We start from the raw sequence: 14,199 nt of genomic DNA on the forward strand, positions 1-14,199 counted from the left end.
CATCAGGTTTTTTTTAAAAGGCAGAGGAAAAGGGGGGAGCATTGGGAGAAGAGAAGTAGTTGACAGAGAGGAAAGAGAAAGCCTGGATTATGTGATGTCATGGAATCTCAGTGGTTAAAAAGAAGGGAATGGTTAACTGTGTCAGATTGTACAGACAGGACAAGGTGAGGACTGCTGTGTCTGTCGAATTGAGCTACAGGAGGTGACTATTTCCTGGTTGTCCTCCTCTGAATGCTGTCTACTCCTCATGGACCTTAACAAATGGTACCCCAAACCTAATACAATCCAGATGTTGATCTTTCCGAAGTTCATTATTTTCTTCTGTGACCTGAATGTCATACCTCTAATAATATTCATAAAAATATAACAATCCATTCTAAGTAATCCCATTCCCATTGTTAACTCATAGTATGCTTGTGATCGATGAAAGCTATCAGATCTTTTTAATGTGAACCTCTGTCAAACCAGATGTATGTGTTATCAGACTTAAATAACAGACTTTTAAAATCTAAGTGTAGGACTTTATTCCAGTTCATTTTGTTAGTTTCAAGCCACTCTATATATATTCATCTTTGAATGGCCAGCTATTGTCTCAGTTATAATAAAATTAATAAGCATAACTATGCACACAACAAAAAAGTCTATTAAAGAGATTTAAAAGATATCCCTAAGTGCCTTGGAACAGATGAGTGAGCATTAGTATATTTTATCATGCCAACATGCTTAACAAACACCTCTTTGATGTGGTGACAGCAATTATTGGGGAAGCAAGTATTTGATAAATAAACTGTGAGGTGGAGAACAATAGTGTCTAGGCAGATATATAACTTTCTTAATTTTCTAGTTATTGGTTGACATTAACAGGTTTGGCAAGATTATCTATGTGTCAGACTTGTGATATTAGCCATTCAGAACAGAATAATCAATTTGGAAATAGGAAAACAGGCTTCTGAGAAACAAAGAAAATTGTTACTTAGCCCACGGGTTACTCCTTTCAGAGGAGAAAAACCATTATTGCTCAGTTTGTATCTTGTATAAAAGCATATTGATTGAGAAGCATATTTGTATATTTTTTCTAGAGTTCTTAAAGTCCATACTAGCTAAAAATGTTATAGTGTTGTAAAAGTTGAATATGTTGGGGAATAAAAACATGAAAGAGTATTGGATTATGTTTCTTCTTACATTTAATTTAGGAAATTGAGCAAAATGGGTTGTATGTTTTAAAAACACTTCTATTGTGGTATCAAAATTTAAATGTTGCTAAGATCAATACATTTACTAAAAACCTTTAGGAAATTTGTGAATTGACGATTCTGTTTAAAATTAGTTTGTAAGGACGACTGTGAGGTTACTAAGACCTTTGCAAATATCTTTCCTCCCAAAATGACTTTCCTTCCAGATTTATGCTTTGTTTTCAAGGGCCTCTTCTTCCAGGAAGGTTGTGCATGTCTTCTCAGTTCACCTCTCCCGCAGAGATGCTCTCTGGCACTCAGAGTTTGCATTTGACGCTTTCTGTTGCCTCTTGAGTCTTAGCTTTGATGCAAAACAGCTTTGTGAGCATTTGGTTTTTGAGGCAGAAGGTACTATTAAAGTGCCAGCAAAAAAAAAGAAGACAGAACACTGGACATAAGACTGGCTCTGATTCTTACTGAATGTCAAGGCTGTTTTGTGAACAGCCATGCTGGTTATTGAAAATAGAAAGCCAAAACATTTCAACATGTTTCTGACTCTAGTTTCTGATGGCTAACCAGGGGAGAGGGAAAAATTGAAGATATGTTTTATCAGTCCCTTAATCATCCTCTATTTAAATATTCCCAAGGCAAATATAACCCTCAGCTGCATGCGTTTTGAATTATATAGTTTTTTTTTTACATTGAGTGAACTATATTTTAAATTAAAGTTGAAGCTTCTTAAAAAGCTTTCTTGTAATTTTCCTTGTACTTGAGTAGATCCTGTTTCTCAAACTGTGGTTGCAATAAGTGAATCTTATCAGTTGATTGGATTATATATAGCATGATTTTATTGTGTGTCTTAAAGAGTGAAGGCCATGTTCCCTTACAAATGAATTGAATTAGAGGAGGACAAAATAAAAAGTAAAGATTGATTGTTGGTTGAAATGATTATAAGACTAAAGTATAATCTTGGGGATATATTCCTGAATCTTGGGGAAACTAAGCTCTCTTGTTGAATAGAGCAGTGGTTCGTCACCCTGGATGCAACCTGGAATCACAGACGAAGCTCAGAAACAACAACAGGTACTGACACCTGGGTCTCTCCCCCAGAGATTCTGATTTGGTTGAGGCCCAACTATCAGTATTTTTTTAAACCTCTCCAATCGATTGTAATGTGCTGTTAGGTTTGAAAACTGCTGAAATGGATGAAAATCTAAGCTATTTTAAAAGAGCATTTCTTAGCAGACAAAAAGTAGTGACTAAATGGCAATTGGAGAAAAGAAAACATGAGGAGAAGATGAGGAAGAGAAACTTCTAGTGTGAAATTAATAGAGGTTTACCATTCCTTATTCATAGTTCTGAAATAGAAAATCTCTGAGAAACAAAAAGTTTTTTCATAAATAACTTGGTGGCAAAATCAAACCAAAAGGGAACATATTTGGTGGCAAAGGCTGAAGCTTTTCCTAGTCTTCCTTTATCCCATTTAGCATGAATCATCGTACATTTCATTGCAGAAATATTAATGTGTCTGATTACAAGTTGCTGCAGACCTTACTGAGGGTTTGATTGTAGAAAGGAGACCTTTCTGAAATATATAAAATTTTGACTTCTAAAATACATCTAACCCCAGGGGGTTCAGAAAAGGAGTTATAGATCATAGCAGGGAAGGGTTACGATAAGAAAATCCAAGGTAATAATTTACTCTTCCTATCAGATTAGGAAAAATGCATTTTTTCTAATTACATAGGCAGTGGTTGAGCATCCTCATTGGATAAAAACAATGGCCAATATCAGAACATGATTCTACTATGTTTGAAATATTTCTTGAGCCTAATCTGAGAAGGTGGTTCCATCTCAGACGTGGTGAGAGACACTCAGGTTAACTGATGACATAAGTAGATACATAGAAAATCACTGTTCTATAAAAGATTCTTCTGCATAACAAACTACCCCAGAATCTAGAGATTTGAAACACACGTATTTATTACATCAGGAATTTGGGAGCATCTTAGCTGGGTGGTTCCTACCCAGGGTGTCTCAGGGGGTTTTGGTCAGAATGCCAGCCAGAACCTCAGTCACCTGAAGGTGAATTGGCACTGAAGTTGGTATTTCTTTTCCAGTGCCAACACATCCTTTATTAGTACACAAACAAAATTGTAGTCTCTGTTTATGCAATTGCTCAAGAGTTTTAGTTTTCAATATAAACCTAACAATTATTTGCAAAGGAGGCTTTGAGTCCTTCTAACAAGTTCTGAGGATTTCTACTGGGAGTATCTTATGATCAGGGGAATGCCTTCTCTTTGAGTTTTCACTGTTCTCCCTCAGGAGGTTTTTTTCTCTCCCCTGTGTCCTTTTTGTGTTCTCTTAAGGATTGCCTCTGTATCTACCTCTTGTGTGTGTCAATGAATGAATGATGTCAATTACCCTGGATAATGTGAAGAAAAGACAGATCCCTGTCTCCATGGAGCTTCCAGCCAACAGATAAACATTAGTCCCACAATCTTAAATGATTAAATAAATGATTGCTAATGCATTTAAAAAACAAAAAAGAACTGTGAAGATGCTATAGAAGCATATAACGGGATCTCACATTTGTTTTTTGCTTAATCAGCACTTTCTTTCCCCTTTGTGTTTTATAGGAAGGCTAACCTACTTTTGGAGTTTTTGTCAAAAATCTTTTCCCTCTCAGGGCAGAAACATGGAAGTATTCTATATACCACCCTGCACAAAACACTCATATCCTCCCACTTGCAGAGGTTCAGGGGCTGTGGTGTAGTAGAATAATCTCATTTATTTTATGTCAGAAAAGCACTTAGGTTCTATCTAAATTAAACTGTGAAATTCTTCTTGCTGCCCCTCTCTCACCTTCCTGACACCCCCAATATGCTCCATTGTTTTCTTGCTCATCCTATTCCTCCCTTTCTTTCCCTGTCAAATCTTTGAAGACATGTAGTGTTATACCAAGGTGGGAATATAACACTTTCCTTTTCTGAGCTATTTATATTTGGAGCATTATTTCTAATTGGAGAAGGAAAAACTGAGGATCCTGTATGGCAGCGGTCCCCAACCTTTTTGGCACCGGGGACTGGTTTCGTGGAAGACAATTTTTCCCTGGACTGCGGGGGTTGGGGGTGAGGATGGTTTCAGGATGATTCAAGCACATTATATTTATTGTGCAAACCTCTCTGCTAATGATAATCTGTATTTGCAAGCGCTCCTCAGCGCTAGCATCACTGTCTCAGCTCCACCTCAGATCAGACATTAGATTCTCATAAAGAGCATACAACCTAGATCCTTCCCATGCACAATTTACAGTAGGGTTCTTGCTCCTATGAGAATCAACTGCAGTGGCTGATCTGACAGGAGGTGGAGCTTTTGCGGTGATGCAAGTGATGGGGAGCAGCTATAAATACAGATGAAGCTTTGCTTACTTGCCCACTGCTTACCTCCTGCTGTGTGGCCCAGTTCCTAATAGGCCATGGACTGGTACCGGTCCTCGGCTTGGGGGTTGGGGACTGCAGCTCTATAGGGAATTCAGATATGTAAAATTGAAAGAGGATGATGGAGATGACTGTTTTTGATCATCAGTGAGCAAATTAAGTGATCCACCTCATGCATCATTTTCCATCTCTGCTTTCTTTCTATCTGGGAACCATGGTGGGGTCTTCACTGTGAGGTCTTAGCATCGGGAAGCCATTGACAAGGTCCCAGTGAATGTTTATAATCTGCATCTTTGCCCCACCCCCAAATATTTGTGACACTGTGAAGGAGGAAAATCCTAAAAAGAGATGGCAATATTATGCTGTGATAAACTTTATAAACAATTTAAAATATATAAAATATGTACTAACTGATATTTTTATTTTGTTGCTTTCTTGTTTAGCTGAGTACACATACAAGTACTTATAAAGCCCTTCCTGTGGTCACTCATCACTTCTATTTGCCCCAGTCCTCTTTTCCCCCTGAGTTCTTTAACTGTAAACTTTCCAGCTATGAGCATTTTCAGAGCCCAAACTCCCAAAGTTGGAGAGGGACTCATTGTCTTCTCACTGTTCTATAGTTTTCCTGAGAGGGAGAGTCTTATGGTATCAAAGAATCAGCTAAATCAAGAGTGTGCAGCTTTGAAAGGCATTCACACTAGCCCATCAGGGACAGCACGGTGCCTGGGGCAAGCTGCCTTCTTCAGGAGTGATATCTGGCCCTTGGCAAGCAGTCCTAGGTGGAGTCTCAGGGTCTAGCACATTGTTACTCTCACCTTCCAGTAAATGAATACAAATTAAATTAATTTAAATAGCAAATCTGCACTTTAACCTTGAACTCCCATGTTCTTTCTTTAAAGTGTCATTACTATAATATATTCAGGGGCATGACCCTCTCAGACGTCTCACCGTCACCACCTCCAAACACCTGAGCACACAAACTTCTCAGCCTAAGGGAGGGACTGTGTCCTGAAGGGGAGGGGGGCTTTCTCATTATGGAATTTTTATTGCTACCAAACATAGATTTCCCAAAGATTATCTTCATGTTATCTTTAAAAGTGACTATCTTTTTTGTCACTGTTTCATGTTGTCTTTGAGGATGTTTACAAGGAAGGATTTAAGCCTTCCAAGTGGGAAGGGTGAGAGGTTGTGTAAGCACTAAAAAATTTGGACAACTGAGTGGGATTTAAGACATGTAGGGTTTTAGAAGTCATCTAGTCTATTCCCGTTTCACTGCCCTGTGAGTTGATGACACTTGCTTTTATGTGGCGTATTATGCAAGATGGTTGCTGTAAACCTGTCAGGCTGACAGTGAACGTTCATTGTGCTTAAGAAGAGCCAGGATTGCCTATCTCAACTTTTCTAGAGTTTCTGTATAAACTAGCATCTTTGTGGGATAAATAACATTTAATATTTGGGTTACAGTATCACGTATATTTTAATTTAATTCATAATTACATTATATATGAATGTTACATAGTTATGTTTTTGAGGTACTTCCCATTGTGGTGTATATACTAATGTTTGACAATGTATACATTTTGACAACTGTCTAACTTTTTTAAAGGTAACTCAAGGCAATTATTCTAGATTTTTTGCCTAAAATTCCTATGCTGAGGTTTTTCCAACCAAGCAAAAACAAAAAAAGTGATGGCAACAAACCTAGGTTTAATTGCGACAGCTCTTAATTTGAGTTGTATATCTATTAATAAAAACAAAGTACTGTTTTTGATAGCTACTTCTTTCTTCTTCTAATTTGATTTTTCCCCTAATATTTTATTAGGTGCAGAGAGAGCTCGCAGCTGTTATTGCTTTGAAAGCGAGGAAGTCTGGTGAGTAGTCTTTTATGGAGCTGGAGGAAGATTTTAATTCTTTGGGGATATTTCTCATATCATCTGATAATGTGCAGTTGAGTGTATCTTAGGAAGCTATGAATGTAGAATGCAAAGAGTATCACCATTTGTTTTTAAGATCATTTATTCTACCACTGAAATAGCACAGGATGTTATATATCATTTAGTAAGGTAAAATTTCACTGTTTTGCTCTAATTTATCCTAGATTTCAAGAAAATATGAAATTTAAAATTAAAAATATGTAGTCCACTGCAACTATGAAAAGAATCTAAGTACATGATAAAAATAAGCAAACCACCTTGTATTATGTATCTTAATGACTGAAGACAATGAATACTGTAGAGGTGGTCTTTTTTTAAGGCTATTTTTTTTTTTTTATCTCAAAGTAGTTTCTTCTAAAAATAATTTATTTAATGATGTTTCAAAGCAAAGATTTTTCATAGGACTGATTTATGGGTCTGATTCCTCATACCTATAGGACATAATCTGTGGAATACGTGGAAAGGAAAAGGGGGCTTTCAAATACATTTTCAAGGAGAAAAGAACATACCCTGATGGAATTCAGTATGAAATGGAGACTCACTGAAGTAGAAAAATGCTTGATTAGAGAGTAGGAATGTCAGAAGGAGACATCCTTTGCTGTTCCTCCCTGTTCAGAGGGAAGAGGTCAGGGCTGAACGGAATGAAAATCAGAAGGGAATTACTTCTTGGATAATGTTAAACTAGAATAAGACTTTTCAGGTGGAAAGACTGGACAAAATCAAAATGATGACAAAACTTCAAGAAATAAATGGAACAGAAACGTCTCAAGAATGAACCATATATTTTACATCTTTCTTTTTCCAGTTATAAACTCTTAAGAAGTTGCATTTCTGTCAATTACTATTTCAGTCACACATACCTTGGTGCAAATTAGCTTATTGTATTCACTCTACCCTCTTTGTTGGCTTGGCGGATTTTGAGGACACAGAGACTGGATGCTATAAAGGTGGTGGGGAGGAGGATGCACAGAACAGCAATCTGGGGTGTTGAGCAGAGGGCGGCATGCATAGGGCTTCTCAGTGAACAGCATTGTATTTGCAGAGGTGGAAGCCAACATGGAGAAAGGACGTCAATATAAAGATTGTAGAAACGAAACGCAAATCAAAACCACAATCAGGCAGCAGCTCACCTCAGTTACAATGGCTGTTATCAAAAAGACAAAACATAACAGATGCTGGTGAGGGAGTGGAGAGAGGGGAGCTCTCATATACACTGCTGGTGGGAAAGTGAATTAGTACAGCTGCTATGGAAAACAGTATGGAGATTTTCCTCCATAAAACTATCAATATGATCCAGCAACTCCACTGCTGGGAGTATATCCAAAATAAAGGAAATCTGTATATTGAAGAGAGATCTGCGCTCCCATGTTTATTGCAGCAGTTTTCACAATAGCTAAGATATGATATCAACCTAAGTGTCCATGAAGAGATGAATGGATAAAGAAATGCGGTATATATACACAATAGAATACTATTCAGCTATAAAAAAGCATGAAATTCTGTCATTTACAACAACATGGATGAACCTGGAGGACATTATGTTAAATGAAATAAGCCAGGCACAGAAAGAAACATATCACATGTTCTCACGCTCATGTAGGTGCTAAAAAAGTTGTTTTCATACAGATAGAGAATAGAATGATGGTTACCTGGGGGTGGAAGTGGGAGGTGGGGGGGGCATAAAGAGAGGTTGGTTAATGGGCACAAAGATACAGCTAGATAAAGGGAATAAGTTCTAGTGCTCAATAGCATAGTAGGGTGAGTATAATTACCAATAAATTATTGTTTATTTCAAAATAGCTACAAGAGGAGATTTGGAATGTTCTTAACACAAAGGAATAAGTGTTTGAGGAGATGGATATCCCAATTACCCTGATTTGATCACTACATATTATTTGCATATATCAAAATGTCACATGTACTCAATAAATATGTACAATTATTACTTATCACAAAAAGCAACTCTGAAAAAAAGATTATAGGAGGGAGAGCCTAGAAATAAATCATGCTGGAGCTGCTCTTGATTCTTGTCATGATAAGGAGAAAAATATGTAGTCTGTACAAGTTGGAGTGGCAGTGCCTTGGAGCATAGGATATGATTTTTTAAAGTTTCAGAATAAGGTAGGGAAGTGATCAAAAACTTACAGTGTGTCATTGCCAGAGAAAGACAGAACAAGTCAATACAGATAGGGAAGCTGGGGAAGGGCGTGGCTGCTTTACACAGAGTGGGATGGGAAGGCCTCTGACAGGGGGACATTTGAGCCAAGACGGGAAGGCGGTGAGGGAGGAAGCCTTGTGGATGTGCACAAGAGCCTTCTGGCAGAGGCATTGTGTCAGATGGGTTGGAGAGGCAGCAAGGTGGCAAGCGTGGCTGGAGGCAAGTGGATGAGGCAGACAGAGGTAGGTTTTGATGTCAGACTAAGAAGTTTGAATATTCTGGAGGTGAAGGGAAAGAAAGATGAGTGAGTAAGACCCATACGTGTTAGATTGTACAACATAAAAGATTGGTGTGAAGTCAATGTTATTTTGCCTTGATGTCACCATATGAGATTAGCATCTCTGTTTTCCTTACTTATTTGATGTATGGAACTTGGAATGTGAATATAATTTTGGCAGCTTCTCAGGGACAAAGTGAAGTGATCTCACACTCATATACTAATGATGGGACATAAATTCATAGTTTTTTAGGAAAGCAATTGTTTGATATATTCCAGTGTCCCTAACTCTATGACCCAATAACTCTATGGCTAGAGGTCTGGCTGTAGGACATAATCAGAGATGCATGTGATGATTAAGATAGAAGAATATCTGTTTTGTTGCCTTTTTTTCTAGCATGAACAAAGTAGTAACAATCCTTAAATCCCCACCATAAGGAAATGGTAAAATTGATAGATTGATGGGATAGACTATTAAACAGCTTTTAAAATGATGTTTAGAAAAAACTAATACAGTAAAATGTTCAGTGAAAAAAATTGTATACAGTAGCATATATTCTCTTTTTCAGGATGAAAATAGCTTCATTTTTCTTCACTGTTATAGTAGAGCATGCTCATTGAAAAACACTTTTGTAATACATGAATGTATAGAGAAAAAATTGAGAAATCATGTATCATCTCACCAACATAGATAACCACAAATACTCTTTTGTTGTATATATTTCCAGACATTTTTCTATTATGCATATATTAGATGTTATATATTAACATGCGTATTTTATAAAAGTGGGTTTATCTCATATGTGTTCTTTTGAGATAATTGTATTATAGATTTACACACAGTTGTAATAAATAACACAAACAAATTCAGAGTACCTTTTACCCAAGTTCTCCCAATAGTAACATTTTGTAGTTACTATAATACAGTATCACAAGTAGGATGTTAACGTTTCCATCACTACAAGGTTCACTCATGTTGTTCCTTTATAGCTACACTGGCTTTCTACCTACCTCTATTCCATTCTTAACCCCTGGCAATCATTACTCTGTTTTTTATTTCTGTCATTTATAAAATATTATACAAGTAGAGCCAAACAGTATATAACCTTGTGTAACTGGCTTTTTTCACCTGGCATGATTTTCTGAAGATTCACTCAGGTTGTTTTGTGTATCAATAGTTCGTTCCTTTTTATTGCTGAAAAGTATTAAATGGTATGAATGTACCATAGTACTTTTAATCATTCATCCATTGAAGGCCCTGTGGGTTGTTCCCAGTATTTTACAAATGAGCTGCTACAAATATTTGTGTATAGGGGTTTTTTTGTGTGTGAGCCTGAGTCTTCATTTCTCTGGAATAAATATCTAGGACTATAATTGCTGGGTTGTATGGTAGCTGCATGTTTAGTTTTTTGAGAAACAGCTAAATTGTTTTCCAGAGTCGCTATGTCATTTTACATTCTCTCTAGCAATCTATAAGTGATCCAGGTTCTCTGGATGCTTGCCTGCATTTGATATAATCACTTTTTTTTTCTATTTTAGCCATTCTGATAGGTGTGTAGTGATCGCTCATTGCAGTTTTAATTTGCATTTCCCTGATGGCTAATGATGTCGAACAAATTTTCATGTGCTTATTTTGCCACATGAATGTTGTCTTTGGGAAAATGATTGTTCATGTCTTTTGCCCATTTTTTGAATTGGATTGTTTGGGATTTTTTACTGTTGAGTTTTGAGAGTTCTTTATATAACCAAGGTACTAGTTTTTTGTCAGTATGTGGTTGGCAAATATTTTCTCCCAGTCTATAGCTTGTCTCTTTTATCCTCTCAACAGTCTTTGACAGAGCAAAGGTTTTTAATTTTGATGAAGTCCAGTTTATTAATTTTTAATGGAATTTTGTTTGTCTTTGGATTAAAAACTCTTTGCCTAGCTCTGGATCCTAAAGATTTTGTCTTATATCTTTTTTTCTCCTAAAAGTTTTATAGTTTTATGTTTTACATTTAGCTTCATGATCCATTTTGAGTTGGTTTTAATATAAGGTGTGAGATGTAGATCAAGGTTCTGAGGTTGTTTGTTTGTTTTTGCCTATAAATGTATAATTGATCCAGCACCATTTGTTAAAAAGACCATCTTTCCTCCATTGAATTGCTTTTATACCTTTGTCAAAAATCATGTGGGCACATTTATGTGGGTATATTTCTAGGATCTCTGTTCTGTTCCATTGAACAAAGTCTATTGCTATCCACCAACACCACAGTGTTGATTATTATAGTTATATATAAAATCCACTCTTTATAGGATTAATGTCAATAATATAAATTTGCATCATCATTTTTATTAAAGGTACATATTAGGCAATTTATTTAATTCTTGGTTGTATATTTGGGTTTTAAATTTTTTTTCCATTATAAGTAATAGTAGAAGGACCACATATATCCTTTTTCTCTTTCCCTATTATTAATATTTCCTTATAATAAATTACTAAAAGTAGGATAGCTAGGTCTATAGCTAGGTGTGAACAGTGTTAAAGTTTTGTTTTTCACATTCAGGACTTTAAGTCATCTGAAATTTATTTATGTATATGGTGTGAGGTAGAGATCAAGTTTTATGTTTTCCTTATGTTAAGCCAGTTAACCTAGCAGCATCCATTGTATTCTTTGCTCACTGATCTGTAATGCTAGCTCTGTCATATATGAAGTTTAATGCATGCTGTGCTTGGATTTATTTCTGGTGTCTGTATTCCATTGATCTGTTTACCCATCCCTGTGCCTACATTATCCTGTTTTAATTACCAAAGGTTTATATTGAGACTTTTGGGGGTATTTGGATGGGCAAGGTAAGTCTCTTCTTACTTTTCTTGTTCTCTTCATAGTTTTAATTTGTCACATTCCATGAAAACCCCAAAGGGATTTTTTAAAATACATATTCAGTTTATAGATCATTACATAAATCTGACACTTTTGAGATAATGTGTTTCCATCCACAAACCTAGGATATTTTTCCCTATAAATAGCTTACATATTTTTTGTTTGATGTGTTTTTAGGTACCTTGCAGTTTTGGTTACAATTATAAATGAGCTATTTTTTCTATTACTTTTTTTTTTTTTTTTAAGTTGTCCTCATCTCATTGTGTGATGGTTCCTCAGTCTTGGTCATTCATGAAACTTCTTTTTTTAAAAATAGACTGTATTTTTTTAGCGCAGTTTTAGTTGATAGTAAAATTGAATGTACAGAGAGTTCCTATATGCCCCCTGCCCCACACATGCACAGTCTCCCCACTATCAACATCTCAAGTCAGAGTGGTACATTTGTAACAGTCAACGAATCTACATTGACACATTATCACCCACAGTCCATAGTTTACATAAGGCTTCACTCTTGATGTTGTACGTTTTGGAATAATACTGCATGTAGTCTTTTCCAACTGGCTTCTTTCATGGTGTGATAGCTTATTTCTTTTTAGTGCTGAATAATATTTCATTGTCTGGATATACTACAGTTTATCCATTCACCTACTGAAGGATATCTTGGTTGCTTTCAAGTTTTGGCCATTATAAGTAAAGCTTCTGTAAACATCTATATGTAGGTTTTTGTGTGGATATTAGTTTTCAGCTCATTTAAGTAAATAGCAAGGAGTTTGATTGCTAGATCATGTGGTAAAAGTATGTTAAATTTTGTTAGAAACCGCCAAGTTGTCTTCCAAAGCAGTTGTACCATTTTGCATTCCCACCAGCAATGAATGAGCATTCCTGTTGCTCCACATTCTTACCAGCATTTAGTATTGTCAGTATTCTGGATTTTGGCCATTCTAACATGTGAATTGATAGCTCATTGTTTTAATTCACAATTCCCTAATGACATAGGATATTGAGCATCTTTTTATGTGCTTATCTGTATATCTTCTTCAGTAAGGTGTCTGTTCAGGTCTTTTGCCAATTTTTTTAGTTGGCTTATTCATTTTCTGACTGTTGAGTTTTAAGAGTTCTTTGTATATTTTGGAAATGGCCCTTTATCAGATAGGTCTTTTGCAAATATTTTCTCTCCGTGGCTTGTTTTCTCATTCTCTTTACAATGTCTTTGCAAAACAGAAGTTTTTCTATTTTAATGAAGTCTAGCTTACAAATTATTTCTCTCATAGTTCCTGCCTTTGGTGTTGTATCTAAAAAGTCACTGCCAAACCCAAGGTCATCTAGATTTTCTCTTCTGTTATCATCCAGGAGTTTTATAATTTTGTGTTTTACATTTAGGTCTGTGATCCATTTCGAATTCATTTTTGTGAAAGGTATAAGGTCTGTGCCTAGGTTCATTTTTTCTTTTTTTTGCATGTAGATGTTTGGTTGTTTCAGTACCATTTGTTAAAAAGACAATGACAGGCTGGGCGCGGTGGCTCACGCCTGTAATCCTAGCACTCTGGGAGGCCCAGGCGGGTGGATAGCTCGAGGTCAGGAGTTCGAGACCAGCCTGAGCAAGAGCGAGACCCCGTCTCTACTAAAAATAGAAAGAAATTATCTGGCCAACTAAAATATAGAAAAAAATTAGCCGGGCATGGTGGCGCATGCCTGTAGTCCCAGCTACTCGGGAGGCTGAGGCAGTAGGATCGCTTGAGCCCAGGAGTTTGAGGTTGCTGAGCTAGGCTGACGCCACGGCACTCTAGCCTGGGCAACAAAGTGAGACTCTGTCTCAAAAAAAAAAAAAGAAAAAAGATAATGACAATCTTTTCCCCATCATATTGCCCTTGTTCGTAGATTTTTGTCAAAGATTCAATTGGCTCTATTTGTTTGGGTCTATTTCTGGACTCTGTATGCTTTTCTATTGATCTATTTGTCTATTCTTTTACCAATACAACAAAGCTTTATGGTAAGTGTTGGAATCAGGTAATGTCAGTCCTCCAACTTTGCTCTTCTCTTTCAACATCGTGTTGACTATCTTGAGTCTTCTCCCTCTCCAAATAAACCTCAGAATCAGTTTATCAATATCTATATCTATTATTTCCTCTAGTTGGCTTTTTTTTTTCTGTATGAGAATTCTTGATTTTGTGTCTTGTAAATGTGTGGAACTTAAAGGAATTCTAATAGCTCGTTTTAAAATTATCTTGGATTTTCTACATGGACAAACTCAATATCTATTAGTGATGCCTATTTTATCTCTATCTTATCAATCCATATGAACTCTTTTTTCCATATTGCTTCATTAGTTAGAGCCCTGAAATATAAGGTTGAATAA

At 36.3% G+C, this 14,199-nt stretch overlaps 1 protein-coding gene across 2 annotated transcripts in view; it reads left to right on the forward strand.

The window, feature by feature from the left end:
- Nucleotides 1-14,199, forward strand: part of RAPGEF5 (Rap guanine nucleotide exchange factor 5) — a 211,446-nt gene that overhangs the window by 74,084 nt on the left and 123,163 nt on the right. For both annotated transcript variants that reach the window (XM_069462415.1, XM_069462414.1), the window contains exon 7: nucleotides 6,435-6,483. In XM_069462415.1, the coding sequence (XP_069318516.1) occupies nucleotides 6,435-6,483 (49 nt within the window). The remainder of the gene's footprint in view (nucleotides 1-6,434; nucleotides 6,484-14,199) is intronic.

Source organism: Eulemur rufifrons, chromosome 29 (genome assembly GCF_041146395.1).
Source record: "Eulemur rufifrons isolate Redbay chromosome 29, OSU_ERuf_1, whole genome shotgun sequence".
Classification (NCBI taxonomy): domain Eukaryota; kingdom Metazoa; phylum Chordata; class Mammalia; order Primates; family Lemuridae; genus Eulemur; species Eulemur rufifrons.